At 41.1% G+C, this 12,503-nt stretch overlaps 1 protein-coding gene across 18 annotated transcripts in view; it reads left to right on the top strand.

The window, feature by feature from the left end:
• Positions 1–12,503, top strand: part of SH3D19 (SH3 domain containing 19) — a 185,508-nt gene that overhangs the window by 152,041 nt on the left and 20,964 nt on the right. For all 18 annotated transcript variants that reach the window (XM_036853925.1, XM_036853924.1, XM_036853929.1 and 15 more), the window contains 4 exons: positions 3,375–3,490; positions 8,597–8,658; positions 9,723–9,987; positions 12,292–12,360. In XM_036853925.1, coding sequence (XP_036709820.1) covers positions 3,375–3,490; positions 8,597–8,658; positions 9,723–9,987; positions 12,292–12,360 — 512 coding nt within the window. The remainder of the gene's footprint in view (positions 1–3,374; positions 3,491–8,596; positions 8,659–9,722; positions 9,988–12,291; positions 12,361–12,503) is intronic.

Genomic DNA, 12,503 nt, shown 5'->3' with positions numbered 1-12,503 from the left:
CAGAGTAATTGTAATATCGTATGTTAGTGCCAGTAGTAATGATTTGGTAGGAAAGTTTTGAAACTGATAGCAAATATAGTTGTATATGTCTGTCAGGAGTGTATTATTCCAGTAAGCATAATCTAAATATAGCTATGTGTGAATTGTCTGAAGAGGAGTAACCAAGAGTTATAAAAACATAACTGTGTATAAAAATATTATTTTAATTAGTATAACACTACGTTTTGATACACTTCCTTACTTGATTTTTCAGTGTTACAATAAATGAAATTTTGGATGAATTTTTTTTAATAAGTACTGCAGATACATCTGATATTATCATAAGAGAGAAGCCAAGAGGGCCAGAACTGTTTACCTTAGGCCCTAGCGATTAGAAAAAGCGTGAGTATGTGTGCACGTGAATGCACATACAGTGGTTTCCAGAGCAGTTCCTGGGTGATCACACAGCTTTCTCTGTGAGCCTCTGCTTTCCTTTCATTTCCTTTAGTGCTTTTGCATAGCCCAGTTGCATCCTTGCCTTTGTCTAACGAGATTCTGCCACTCCATTCCTGCCAACAGCAGAGCAAGTGTCCCAGTCCTTCACCTGCAGCATCCCAGGGTTACACTGCAGGCATACCCTGGAATGCCATCAAACTTAGTTTAGGGGTTTGGCTTCTCTATAAAATACTACCTAGAAGAATCATATTGGTTTTAGTCTCTTGATGGTTTTATTAACTGATGGCTCTAAGCCAAGTAGTGAGAAGATTGAACGGAGTTTCTATGAAGAATGAGGAGGAGAGAAAGTCAGAGGTACCAAATCCTAGTGGGTTCTCGCTTCTTAGGAGCTTATATGGTAGTGTTAGGCTGAAGAACTGGTCGTGCGTTCCTCTGGACAGCATCATATAGCCCACAGATCAGTGACAGGACAGCTCACAGGGTTGTCGGCCTGCTCACTGTTACCTTGTTAAAAGTATTTGGGATTTTAATAAGCTACGTGAGATAGAATGATAATAAATATTACCTGAAGCTCATGTGGCTTTAAGTAATACAACTTTTACATTTAAATGTATTCTGCTGTTGTGTCAGCGTCCCCCAGATCCCCGTGTTTGATGATTTGCTAGGAGGACCCACAGGATTTAGCATATAGTTGTATTCGTGGCTGTGATGTATTATAGCAAAAGTATGCGAAGCAAAATCAGCAAAGGAAAAAGGTGCCCGGGGCAAAGTCTGGAGGAAACCAGCACAAGTTTCTAGGAGTCCTCTCCCCGTAGAGTCACACAGGGTGTACCTAACTCCACTCAGATGTGAAACGTCAATCATGGAAGCTCATTAGAGACTCAGTACCCAGGGTTTTTGTTGGGGGCTGGTTACATGGACGCCTCTAGGAATTATGGCATGTACCAAAATGCCAGATTTCCCAGAAGGAAAGCAGGTGTTCAGCATAAACCATATTCTTGTGTTTTATCAGTTCTAGAAATGGTGCGAAGCTTCCCAAAATCCAAGTTCCTAGGTGCCAGCAAGGACCAACCTTGTAACTCAGGCCTGCTATGTTTACTCTTTTCTACACACTTATAAATTGGATTAATAGTCCTGAAATCCTGAGAAGGGTATATTGAGAAAGCACCTTTATTTATTATCCTGACAAAACTCCAGGAACTATTAGAAAGCTGAGTTCTGTACTGCTATATGTGAGAGAACTGAAGTGCCAGTTCCTAGAGAATTCATTCTATTTATATCAAAAACCAGTTCCCCAGAATTTTATTATTACGATTATTAAGCAATGCATATATTGCTGTGGAGGAAAAAAAAATAAGACTTTTGGTGTCCAAAGAACTTGGAATGGACAAGAAAAAAAGGAACAGCTTTGTGGTGTAAAACTCCTTGCTCTGAACCTGTCAGCTTCTTCCTCTGGGGACCTGTTTCTTCTGACTAGGATGTCCTTTCCCCAGATCTCTGCATGGGTCCCTCCTTCACTGTTCCTTCAGGTCTTTGCTCAAATGCCACTTTTCTCACTGAGCACTCCGCTGACCACATAGTTTGAAATTGAAAATCTCCACCTCTCCCACATACCCACACCAGATAATTACTATGTCCCTTCCTTCCCATAAGCTATCTCCTCTCTGCTTTCATATTCTTACTGCTTTGTACCCTTCAGTCAGGAAACTGCAGCACAGAGAAAATCTTCAAGATGGCGACTGAGTTGGACCGTCCCTGTGTGTGTCTTAATTCCCCGCGCAGCACCGCCTCTCAACTAAGAACGCTCGTCTGTCTCTAAATCATTGTTTTCCTAGGAGCTGGCCTGGGTATTTTTCCCCTTTTGAGAGTGTTTTCCTGTCTGTGGATAAAACAGGAAACCTGACAAATCATCCTCTTGTTTTGTTATAGGTTTTTCATGTGAAATGGAAGCAGAGAGTGTTCATTTGAATGGGAAAAATTCCTATCTCCTTTAAATGTCCAAACCAGTAAAAGGTGGCTTTAGCCTCCCTTAGTATGTTACAGTCATCCTCTCTCCAAGTGTTTTGCACACAGATTTTAATTAGCTGTCACTAATTAAATCTGGTCATCTTTGTTTTCTTTTTAAAATAAGTTGGGAGTGCACTATCTCTGGGTTAAGGATGTAGTTTGGATGTAAAGATATTGCTTGTTAAAATGGGAGCAGTTAAGCCCATTAATCTGGAGCTAATATATTAGAAAACACATTTAATTATTTGGATGGGGGAGGGTTGGATACACTGCCTATTAGGAAGCAGCATGCCTTACTAAAATGAGTACAGGCTTTTGGTTTCAAACCCATCTGACCATTACTAGCATTAAGACCTGGCTAGCTCATTTATTTTCTTCTCAGCTTCAGTTTCTTCATCTGTAAAATGGGTAGGATATTATCTAATATAGTGCTGTCCAGTATGGTAGCCAATAGCCACATGTGGCTACTGAGCACTTGAAATGCTAATGCAACTGAGGGACTGAAATTTTAATTTTATTTTATTTTAATTAAGATTTAAGTTTAAATTGCCACTTGTGGCTACTAGCTAGTAGACTCAACAGATCTAGCACTTAGATTGAGGTTGGTTTGGAGAAATGTATATGAATAAAGTGCCTTAACTTAATGCGTGGCCCATAGAAGGTTCTCAACAAATGCTGGCTTGCTGTTGTAATTATTTAGTATTATTTTTAATCTCTATAAAACATTTGGTAAAATTAACTGATGCCTACTAACTCATCAATTTTCTGAGGTTTGCCAGAAGATCCTTCTCATTTGCTTAGCTATCCATTCTTTGTGTGGATCTTTTACAATAGCCATTTTCCTAATCGGGAACCAAGCTGTAATCATTTCATCCCTTGAAACCTCCGAAGACTAGAAATTATTGATTAATTAATTACTGCTATTTTTCCAGGTTCACATGAGGAGGATCCACAAAGCCCACCTCCTCTCCCTACTGAAAAACCTATTGGAAACACCTTCAGCACAGTATCCGGAAAACTTGGTAATGCTGACAGAACTAGAAACTTGGTAAGTGGTCATTATAGGTAATCTTAGGTTGAAGACTAAGCTATGCGCTAATTTTAAGTAATCAGCTGATGTCTAAATTATTTTACTATTGGCCAGATAAAACCAATTTCTAAACTCTATGTACTTATTTAATATTTTTAAAATTCCTATAGAATAAAAGAATTAGGCTAATTCATTGTACTTCATCATAAAATAATTTGCCCTATACCAATATTATGGCATTGTCTTTTAAATAGCACTAATAATGAGGAAGTTATTGAAAATCTCTAAAAACCTTTAATTTTTGTGGAAACAGATTTAGTTCAATTATCAGGTTTTATTTAAAATACCAAATTAGGGACTTCCCTGGTGGTCCAGTGGTAAAGAATCCGCCTTACAATGCAGGGGACGTGGGTTCAATCCCTGGTCAGGGCACTAAGATCCCACATGCTGCGTGCGGGGCAACTAAGCCCGCGCACCACAACTACTGAGCCTGTGCGCCTCAACCAGAGCCCGTGTGCCTCAAACTACAGAGTCCACGCGCCCTGGAACCTGCGCGCCACAACTGCAGAGCCCATGCTCCCTGGAGCCTGCGTGCCACAACTAGAGAAAAGAAAACCCGCACACCTCAACTAGAGAGAAGCCCGTGAACCACAACAAAAGATCCCGCATGCCTCAGTGAAGATCCTGCGTGCCGCAACTAAGACCCAATGCAGCCAAAAATAAATAAAATAAATAAATAACAAATAGATCTTTAAAAAAATAAAATAAAATAAAATACTGACTTAGTGACATAATTTTAAGATAATTATCATAAGAATTTGTTCATCTGAAATTTAGGAGAGAATTATTTTTTAAATTTTAAAAGTAGTGCTTTATCATGTACTTGTTAACAGATGGTGGTAAAAAGTTTTTTTTTAAATTTCAGCCTCAATACTGTTTTTCCATACTTTTTGAAATTCCCATATGATAGATTATCTTTAAGGTTTGTTTCAAAAGAAACCAGTTCTTAAAGTCTTTGAGCCAAATTTTCAGTTCAAACTTCATAATAGTTTTATATTTATGCATTAACTATGCTATTATACATGCAAACCCATCTAATCATCTAGTGAAGAGAAATTTCTTTGAAGGAGACATTAAATTGAATTAGCCAATGTCAAGTTAATGAGATTTTTCTGTAGGCTGAATTAAAATTTAGTGATCACTTACATTTCAAAGTACTTGGTAATAAATTTTTATTAAAACTGGGCTAGGAACTTCCGTGGCAGTCTGGTGGTTAAGACTCCACGCTTCCAGTGCAGGGGGTGCGGGTTTGATCCCTGGTCAGGGAACTAAGATCCCACATGCCGTGCAGCAGAGCCAAAAAAATTTTAAAAAAACTGGGCCAAGACGACCCAAAAGAGGATGATAGGGCTCCTACCATACTATTGTTGAATGGGAAAATCCCAAATTTCCACGGAGGAAAAGTTACTTGAGAGGGTTACTGGCTTCTACTCTAAAGGGTTGTAAAGAAGAATGAGAGGCTGATGAGTAGGCATACACAGCATTCACTGAGTCACGTCATGGGCTTTGGAAACCCATAAAGCTCTATTAAAATATTAAGTATTATTCCATTTGGTGTTAAGCAGTCCACAAAGCAACTCCAACATTTTAGAAAAAACAAGGAAAGGAAGTTAGAATAAACTAAGCCATCTGGAGAGGGACCCTATTCATAACTGTTTGTATCTCGCATGAACAACATGAGGGAAATCCTGTCCTGCGCTGTTTACAAAGGGTGGGGGCCGGAGGGGGGCGCGGTCAAAGCACTCTGTGCTGTACTGTAATGAATACATACCCTAATAGACACACTGGGTCTGAAGGAAGAAGAGGAGAGAAAAAGACCACAAGTTAAATGATTTGGCTGAAGTCATGCACTTAGATTTCCAGGGCCCAAAAGTCAAAACTATGCCTGAGAAATTCCTTTGGTTTTGAGAATTACAATTACTGAGTGAATTTTAGATCAGAGGCCAGAAAGGCTTCAGGTGTTGGGGAGGGTCTCTAGAAAGAGTGCTTCGCCGCTGTGATGACCCATGAGGAAAGGCACGGTCTTTGAAAGTTGTGTCTTCTGACGAGGCACAGGACAAAGACCCTTGACTATTTCTCCTGCCTTGAGTGCCGGGGAACTTTCCATCTCAGGACAAGGTGGCTGTAGCTGCAGAATCTCACTTTCTTCGCTTAAACGATGAGGGAATCCAGGGTGAGGAACATCAGGAGCCACTGGCGCTGTTCTGTCAGCAGGAGCAGACGCTTCTGTGGAAACCCAAGGCTCCCAGAGCCTCCCGCAAGGCGGGTGCCAGCCGGTGCCAGAGGAGAGTCAGGGGACGCTGTCCAGAAGGTGGAAGGAGTCACAGCCGCAGCACAGGAGATGGCTAATGAATTCAGGACATGAGAAGTGGTACCAATTCCTGGAGAAAAAAGAGAAAGCACATCTTCAGAGGCTGCTCAGTGATTCCAACAGACAAGAATGTGGTTTTGGAAGAAATATCTGTTTTTTGAAAAAACAAAACAAACAAAAAAACAGGGAATTATTTTGAAATTAGAATATAAGAAACCATTCCAAAGAACATGAACAAAAAGAGGGCATCTGCAGGGCAGTACAAGCCGAAAAACCAACTTCACCTGGAGCTAAAATGCTTACCCGAACACATCAGAAGCCAAAGTTCACAGATGTCAGAGCTAGAGAAAAACTACAAAAAGCAGGTACAGAGGAGCTCCATTCATGTGTGGACTATTGAAGAGCAGGAAATCCCTAATCAGTAATCTTCCAAAGACTGTCACCAGAACCTGCACACAAACCTGGACTTGAGCAAACACGAGACAGTGGCTCCTACAGGAACCAAGCCCCTGCTCTCAGTATTTGACGTGTGTCAGGTGCAGCAGTGCCTTTTGGAATGCGCCTAACAGTCCCGGGGGATTTGAGTGTGCTGCCTTTTTTTCTGATTTATTTTTGCTCATTATAGAAAATTGAGAAATTAAAAATATATTTAAGATTTCCCATAAAAGTAAAACCAATCAGAGAAAACTATATTTGGTACAAGATTTGGATTATATGGTATGTGTTTATTAAAGTACATCATCTATAACTTTCCATGTCAGATTTATATATCTATATTTTTAAAAATCTGCCCTTAATTATTAAGGTGTCTAACAACTGTAATTTTGAGGAAAGCTATAAAAGTTCCTACCTATCTGCTAGAGTGTTTTTCTCTTTGCTTGTTTGTTTTAATTTTAAAGGCAGCCAAAGAAATAAATGAGTTTTTCAAGTATCATTGCAGTATTTGTCAGGGGGCACATAGGCAACAGTGTATTTATAAGGCATGGATGATAGTCTGGAATATTGCAGGGTTTATGAGCTGGTGACTTGCCTCACTACATTAACTGAGTTCATTAGTGAAACTAAGTTTTAAGGGCAAGCTTAATTTGTTTTTCAAAATGGGATTATAAAACATTGAAACATATTCAAGTGATCGCAGTGATTAGCAATTAATCACTTGGTATTTAAGGAAAACTTGTAAATATTCAGTTTGAATTAAAAACCATAGAAGAGAGTTTTAACTCATTTGTAAGATAAGAAGGGGGAAAACAGCCTGAATTAGCCCAAAGATTTCCAAGCTATAGTTAAACCTCTTTTACAAAAAAAGGCAGTATATGGGTTTCCCTGGTGGTGCAGTGGTTAAGAATCCGCCTGCCAGTGCAGCGGACACGGGTTTGAGCCCTGGTCCGGGAAGATCCCACATGCCGTGGAGCAACTAAGCCCGTGCACCACAACTACTGAGCCTGCGCTCTAGAACCTGCGAGCCACAACTACTGAGCCCGCGCGCCTAGAGCCCATGCTCCGCAAAAAGAGAAGCCACTGCAGTGAGAAGCCCGCGCACCGCAACGAAGAGTAGCCCCTGCTCGCCGCAACTAGAGAAACCCCGTGTGCAGCAACGAAGACCCAACACAGCCAAAAATAAATAAATAAATAAGATAAATAAATTAAAAAAAAAAAAGGCAGTATAATTTCAAAGAGCTGGCATTTTTCCCTCTCAGGTGGTCTTGGAGAAATATTATTTCCTGGAGGTCAGTGGTGAGGGCTTAGAAAGTAGGAAAGGTTAAAAAAGAGACTCAGAATTAGAAGGATTTAGTGAGGACTTTTCCCTAAAAAACAGAAGTCTTGGCTTTAAGATCCTTTGACTCCTCATTCAACAGAATATCTGAAAATGTTTTCCATGTATTATACTCATTTCCCAATCCCTGGACCGTAACGTGTTCGGAAAGCCTATTTAATTAGCACAGTTTGAACCCCTTCTGAAGAAATCTTCCTGTTGACCCCCATACTTCCGATTTCTCTCATCTACTTTCAGGCCAAAGCATTCCAGCTCTCCCTATCTTTTGTTTTTCACACTACCCCCCTTTGCTTTTTCCTACAGAATTCTCAGCACATCCAACCCCTTTGCTGTAGTGGTACAAGCTAAGCTCTCTGCTTTCTCGGGCCTTTTCTGTTCTTCCTCACATGCCTTCCTTTCAGGCCACCCCTTAAGCTTCTGTTGTGTTCCACCTCCGTCCAGTTCAAAACCCACCACACAATGTGGAAACCATCCAGTATGAGAGATCTGCCTGTTCTAAGCAAAACGAACCGGTCACCACCTCACTTACTATGTGTTTAAACTTAGGAGCACTGCATATCTTAAATGTTGTCATGGGATAAATAAATGCCATATTTTTAAAAAATTCCCTACGGTGTCTGCTTAAATTGCTGCTGTGTGACCCAACATGATTTAAACAGCATCCTTAATTCCTCAGAATATGCTGGGTGTGTAACCATGCAGTGCAGTTGGTTGGGCCGGTGTCCACAGTAGCAGGACACCCCCCTCCCTGCCCGGCCTCTTCCTCTCTGTTTTCACGTGCATTGTGACATGGACAATGTAGCTAGGAATGAGAAATGAGTTAATATTGCTTAAGACTAAAAAACTCTTTTAATCTCCTTTCTGTAACTCAGCTACATTTCCGCTTTATAGATCCAGCCAAAAAGTTGTCCATAATTCCTCTTGAAAAGCTCTTGTTTCAGATTCATCTTAACTAAAAATCATTCTCTGATACTTGCAGGAATCTGACCATGCTGGTCAGTCAGGAGGTTCTGTGCGAGGACCCCCAAGGTTGCCACCGAGGTAAGTAAGCATGGGAAAACTTCTAAAAAGTCAGTTAGAGACAAACTAATGACTCCGAGACTGGACTCTCTTTTCTATCACGAAAACTGAGTGTTGCTGGCCTTCGATCTTCTTCTAGAGATACATTTAACTCACAAATTCACCCAGGCCACTAGCCCACAGTCTGCTTCTGACAGCAGGTGTAGGAGTCTCTGCTCCTTTTTTTAACGCAATCCAAAAACTCACAGAGCACACACATGGATATCTATTACCTTTCCTCAAACAAATGAACAAGACTCCTTTCTGAACCTAAAATACAACTCCACTTCTGGAATACACACGCGCATATACACACACATACATACATACACACACTCGCTCGCTCTCTCCCTGTTACCAGAAACCAGCCTGGTTTTTGGCATTTCCAAAGGGAGACAGGCCTCCTGAGCTCAGAGGTGACCAGCCCTCCTGAGTTCCAGGGCTATTTAGACAAAAAACTGTGATGTTATCAGAAGACATTACTGTATTGGAAATTATTTTTATCATAGGGATTAAGGAAAGGCTTTCAAAGTAATAATTGTCCTGTCCCATTTTCAGAACTAGCTTTCTTTAATCTAAATTAGTGTTTTAATAATGATTCCTATAACATGAATATTAGGGGAGTTTGACATACCTTTTCTAATCATGTACAAGACTCCATCACATATACCTGGTATCTTATTATAAGCTTTTCATCTCAGACTTTGGTAGAAAGTGCTTAGTTTTCTGAAACAGTCATGGTGTGTTTAAGAGCAAATGGGGCCTTAGAGAGCTCACGATAGTAAATGCTTGTTTGTCTTGAACTAATGAATCTGTAGTGCAAGATAAGGGGAAGCTGGAATATCATGGCATTTCTTCAAATAATATAATGTTTAATGCAGCAGTCATTTGCTAAAAAATAGCATAGCCTGCATGTTTCAGTAAATGGTATTTACACTAGCAGAAAGCTGTATGTGTGTGTGTGTGTGTGTGTGTGTGTACGAAAGGACAAAACAGAACCTACTACCGATCAAACACTGACTCCCAGCTACCACATTGACTTTCAGACCTGTAAATGGAAAAGTCATACCAGCTCGACAGCCTCCTCCCAGGGGGGCCCCTGAGAGGCCACCTCCCCCAAAACTTCCTGCAACCAGAACAGCAAATAAAAAACTGCCTTTTAATCGGTCTTCTTCCGACATGGATCTTCAGAAAAAACCAAGTAACCTGGCATCTGGACTCTCAAAAGCCAGGAGTCAAGTCCTTAAAAATCAAGATCCGGTGCTGCCCCCTCGCCCCAAACCAGGACACCCTCTCTACAGGAAATACATGGTAAATTTAGCTTTTAAAAATGTTTGTGGTCAAGAGGTTTGTCCTGAAGTATACGTAAGATCCTTATTCCTTAGAAAAAGATGATGAGACCACTGTGGAATTGCCCCTTGACACTGAGCGCTTTAGAAAAGTAGGCCATGTTAAAACCTAGGTCTTTTAAAGCAGGGTTTCATTATTAGGAGAAATATAGGAAAAGGAAGCAGGGCAGACAAGGATTGCAACCTGCTGTCTGGCTTGACCAAACAAACTCTGAAAAACCTGACCCAGTAGGTTACACTGATGGGAGTATCTCTGACAGATATTATATTCATATCTTGATATAGTTTATATCTTATAGCTACCTTGCCCACAGAGTAAAATTTGAAGTAGAAAGAAAGTTCTTATTAGTTTTTCCCTCATTTTCCACTTTTGTAAACCTGATTATCATGGTCCATTTAATAGTTACCAGTTAGAAGTTTTCATCAATAATTGAGATAGTTGAGATATTAATTTTGTTCTCTTTGAATGTTTTTCTCATCATATGACCTTAAGCCTTTGTCTTCAGAGTTGATGTGCTCTCTCTATTTTGGTCAGGTTAACCTGATGAAATCTAGAACAAATTAAAATGGTAAGGAGAGCAGGAGTGTTGGCACTTTTTAAAACAATTGTACAACAGTAGGTCTTAACAAGAACAGCAATTATTCATTTCATTATTGTTCTACATTTCCATCATTGAGCTGGAAATTGTTCTCACTTTAAGCAATTTAGGATGTTTTTCCTCTTCCTAAGGGAAGGGTGTAGACAGATAAGAAGGAGGTAGGATATTCGTATATATTCATATTCATTTAAACTGATACAATTTTAATTGCTAAAACCCAGGGGTGTACTTTGGGATAGGATACTTAAAACTAATTAATAAATAAAAGCAGTAGCTGATGTGTTGAATACTTATAAGCCAGACATTCTTCGAAGCACTTTATATATAAATAACTCATTTATTCCTCACACCAACCCTGTAAAGTAGATACTATTATTATCTCTATTATACAGATGAAGAAAATAAGACTCAGAGAGATTAAGTAGCCTGTCCAGGGTCACACATCCAGTAATGGTAGAGCCAAGATTCGAACACAGACAGAACTTTCCATACTAGGAAAACAGTGTTAGTGGGGCTTCCCCAGCGGTCCAGTGGTTAGGACTCCGTGCTTCCACTGCAGGGGGGCACTGGTTCAATCCCTGGTCAGGGAACTAAGATCCCGCAAGCCATGCTGTGCAGCCAAAAAAAAAAAAAAAACAGAAAATAGTGTTACTAACTGTAAAGTCTCTGCTTGGATTGGCTGTTCCATGTCAAGAGCCTCAGTTGGGGGAATGAGGTTTTGCTTATAGATCTTAGCATAGCGGTATAATGTCAACAAAGCATTTGAACAACTCAAAGAAATCAATAAATTCAAAATGATGGTGTATTAGTGTGTCTCTTTACGAAATAATTCCTTAAATCCCTCATTGTTCCTGTGGCCGCCCCACCATTAAGTTGCTAACCAGGGTAACCTGGGTGCCTCGGGCGCCCTGGCGCTCTGGCAGAGATGCTGGGGGGCAGCACCACCCGCCCCAGCCTCCCAGGGCCACACCCTCGTACTCTACATCTTTGCTCCTGAGTGCAGCCTCCCTTTCCTTGTTGGAAGCGAGCTTGTGTGATCCCACGTCCTGGGTACGCCTTTTATATTGCACAGGCCCTCTGACCCGCGCTCATCAGCCAGAATTTACCAAGGCGGGAGACAGAGTTCTCCGGCCAGAGTAAAAGCCATTCTAAGATCAGACAGGGCTGAGTGGACCAGGAGTGACTGAGGTCAGGCAGGGAGATGGGTTTAAGTAGATGCTTGTAGCAGAGCGACTGCAGGAGCAGATGAGATTGAAGGCAGATGGAAGCGGCCAGTCCAGCCCCGCAGGGGAGGCACCAGTCCCCTATCAGCCGCCCCTGAACTAAAGGCCGTGAGGTCAGGTGCTGAGTATTTACCCTTCCGACGCCCTGGGGACTTGGTGGACCTTGTCCTGTAGAGCAGACCTTCCTGGATGTGGTTGTCAAGGGAACGTTAGGCCACCTTCGGCTGCCGAGGTCCTGTGGGCTCAGCTCCAGGCCCCCGAGGTCTCTGAACATCCTGAGAAGTGGCAGCCCCACCAACTAGATCCCGAGCTTGAGGAAGCCGAGTGAAGCGCTTAACTGCTGGAGGTTATACTGCAGGCGCACGTGCCAAATCCCCACATGATCAGCCGCTTAGGACGAGGTTATTTGATTGTGAATAATCCTTTTATTGGTTTATGTTTAAGCTGTCTGTGCCTCACGGAATTGCCAATGAAGACATTGTCCCGCAAAACCCTGGAGAACTTTCTTGTAAGGTAAAGTAGAGCTCTTTCTTTACTGACTAATGTAAAAAAAAAATCTCCGGCCTCTGTTACTGTTCTACACGTTATTAAATGCTTTAGGCTCCAAAGATTAAAATGTGGAAAAAGTAATAATGTTTTATTAAATAATAATCGCT

Source organism: Balaenoptera musculus, chromosome 5 (genome assembly GCF_009873245.2).
Source record: "Balaenoptera musculus isolate JJ_BM4_2016_0621 chromosome 5, mBalMus1.pri.v3, whole genome shotgun sequence".
Taxonomy (NCBI): Eukaryota; Metazoa; Chordata; class Mammalia; order Artiodactyla; family Balaenopteridae; genus Balaenoptera; species Balaenoptera musculus.
The sequence above is the reverse complement of the archived record's forward strand: the minus strand, read 5'-3'. Positions and strand labels throughout refer to the sequence as shown.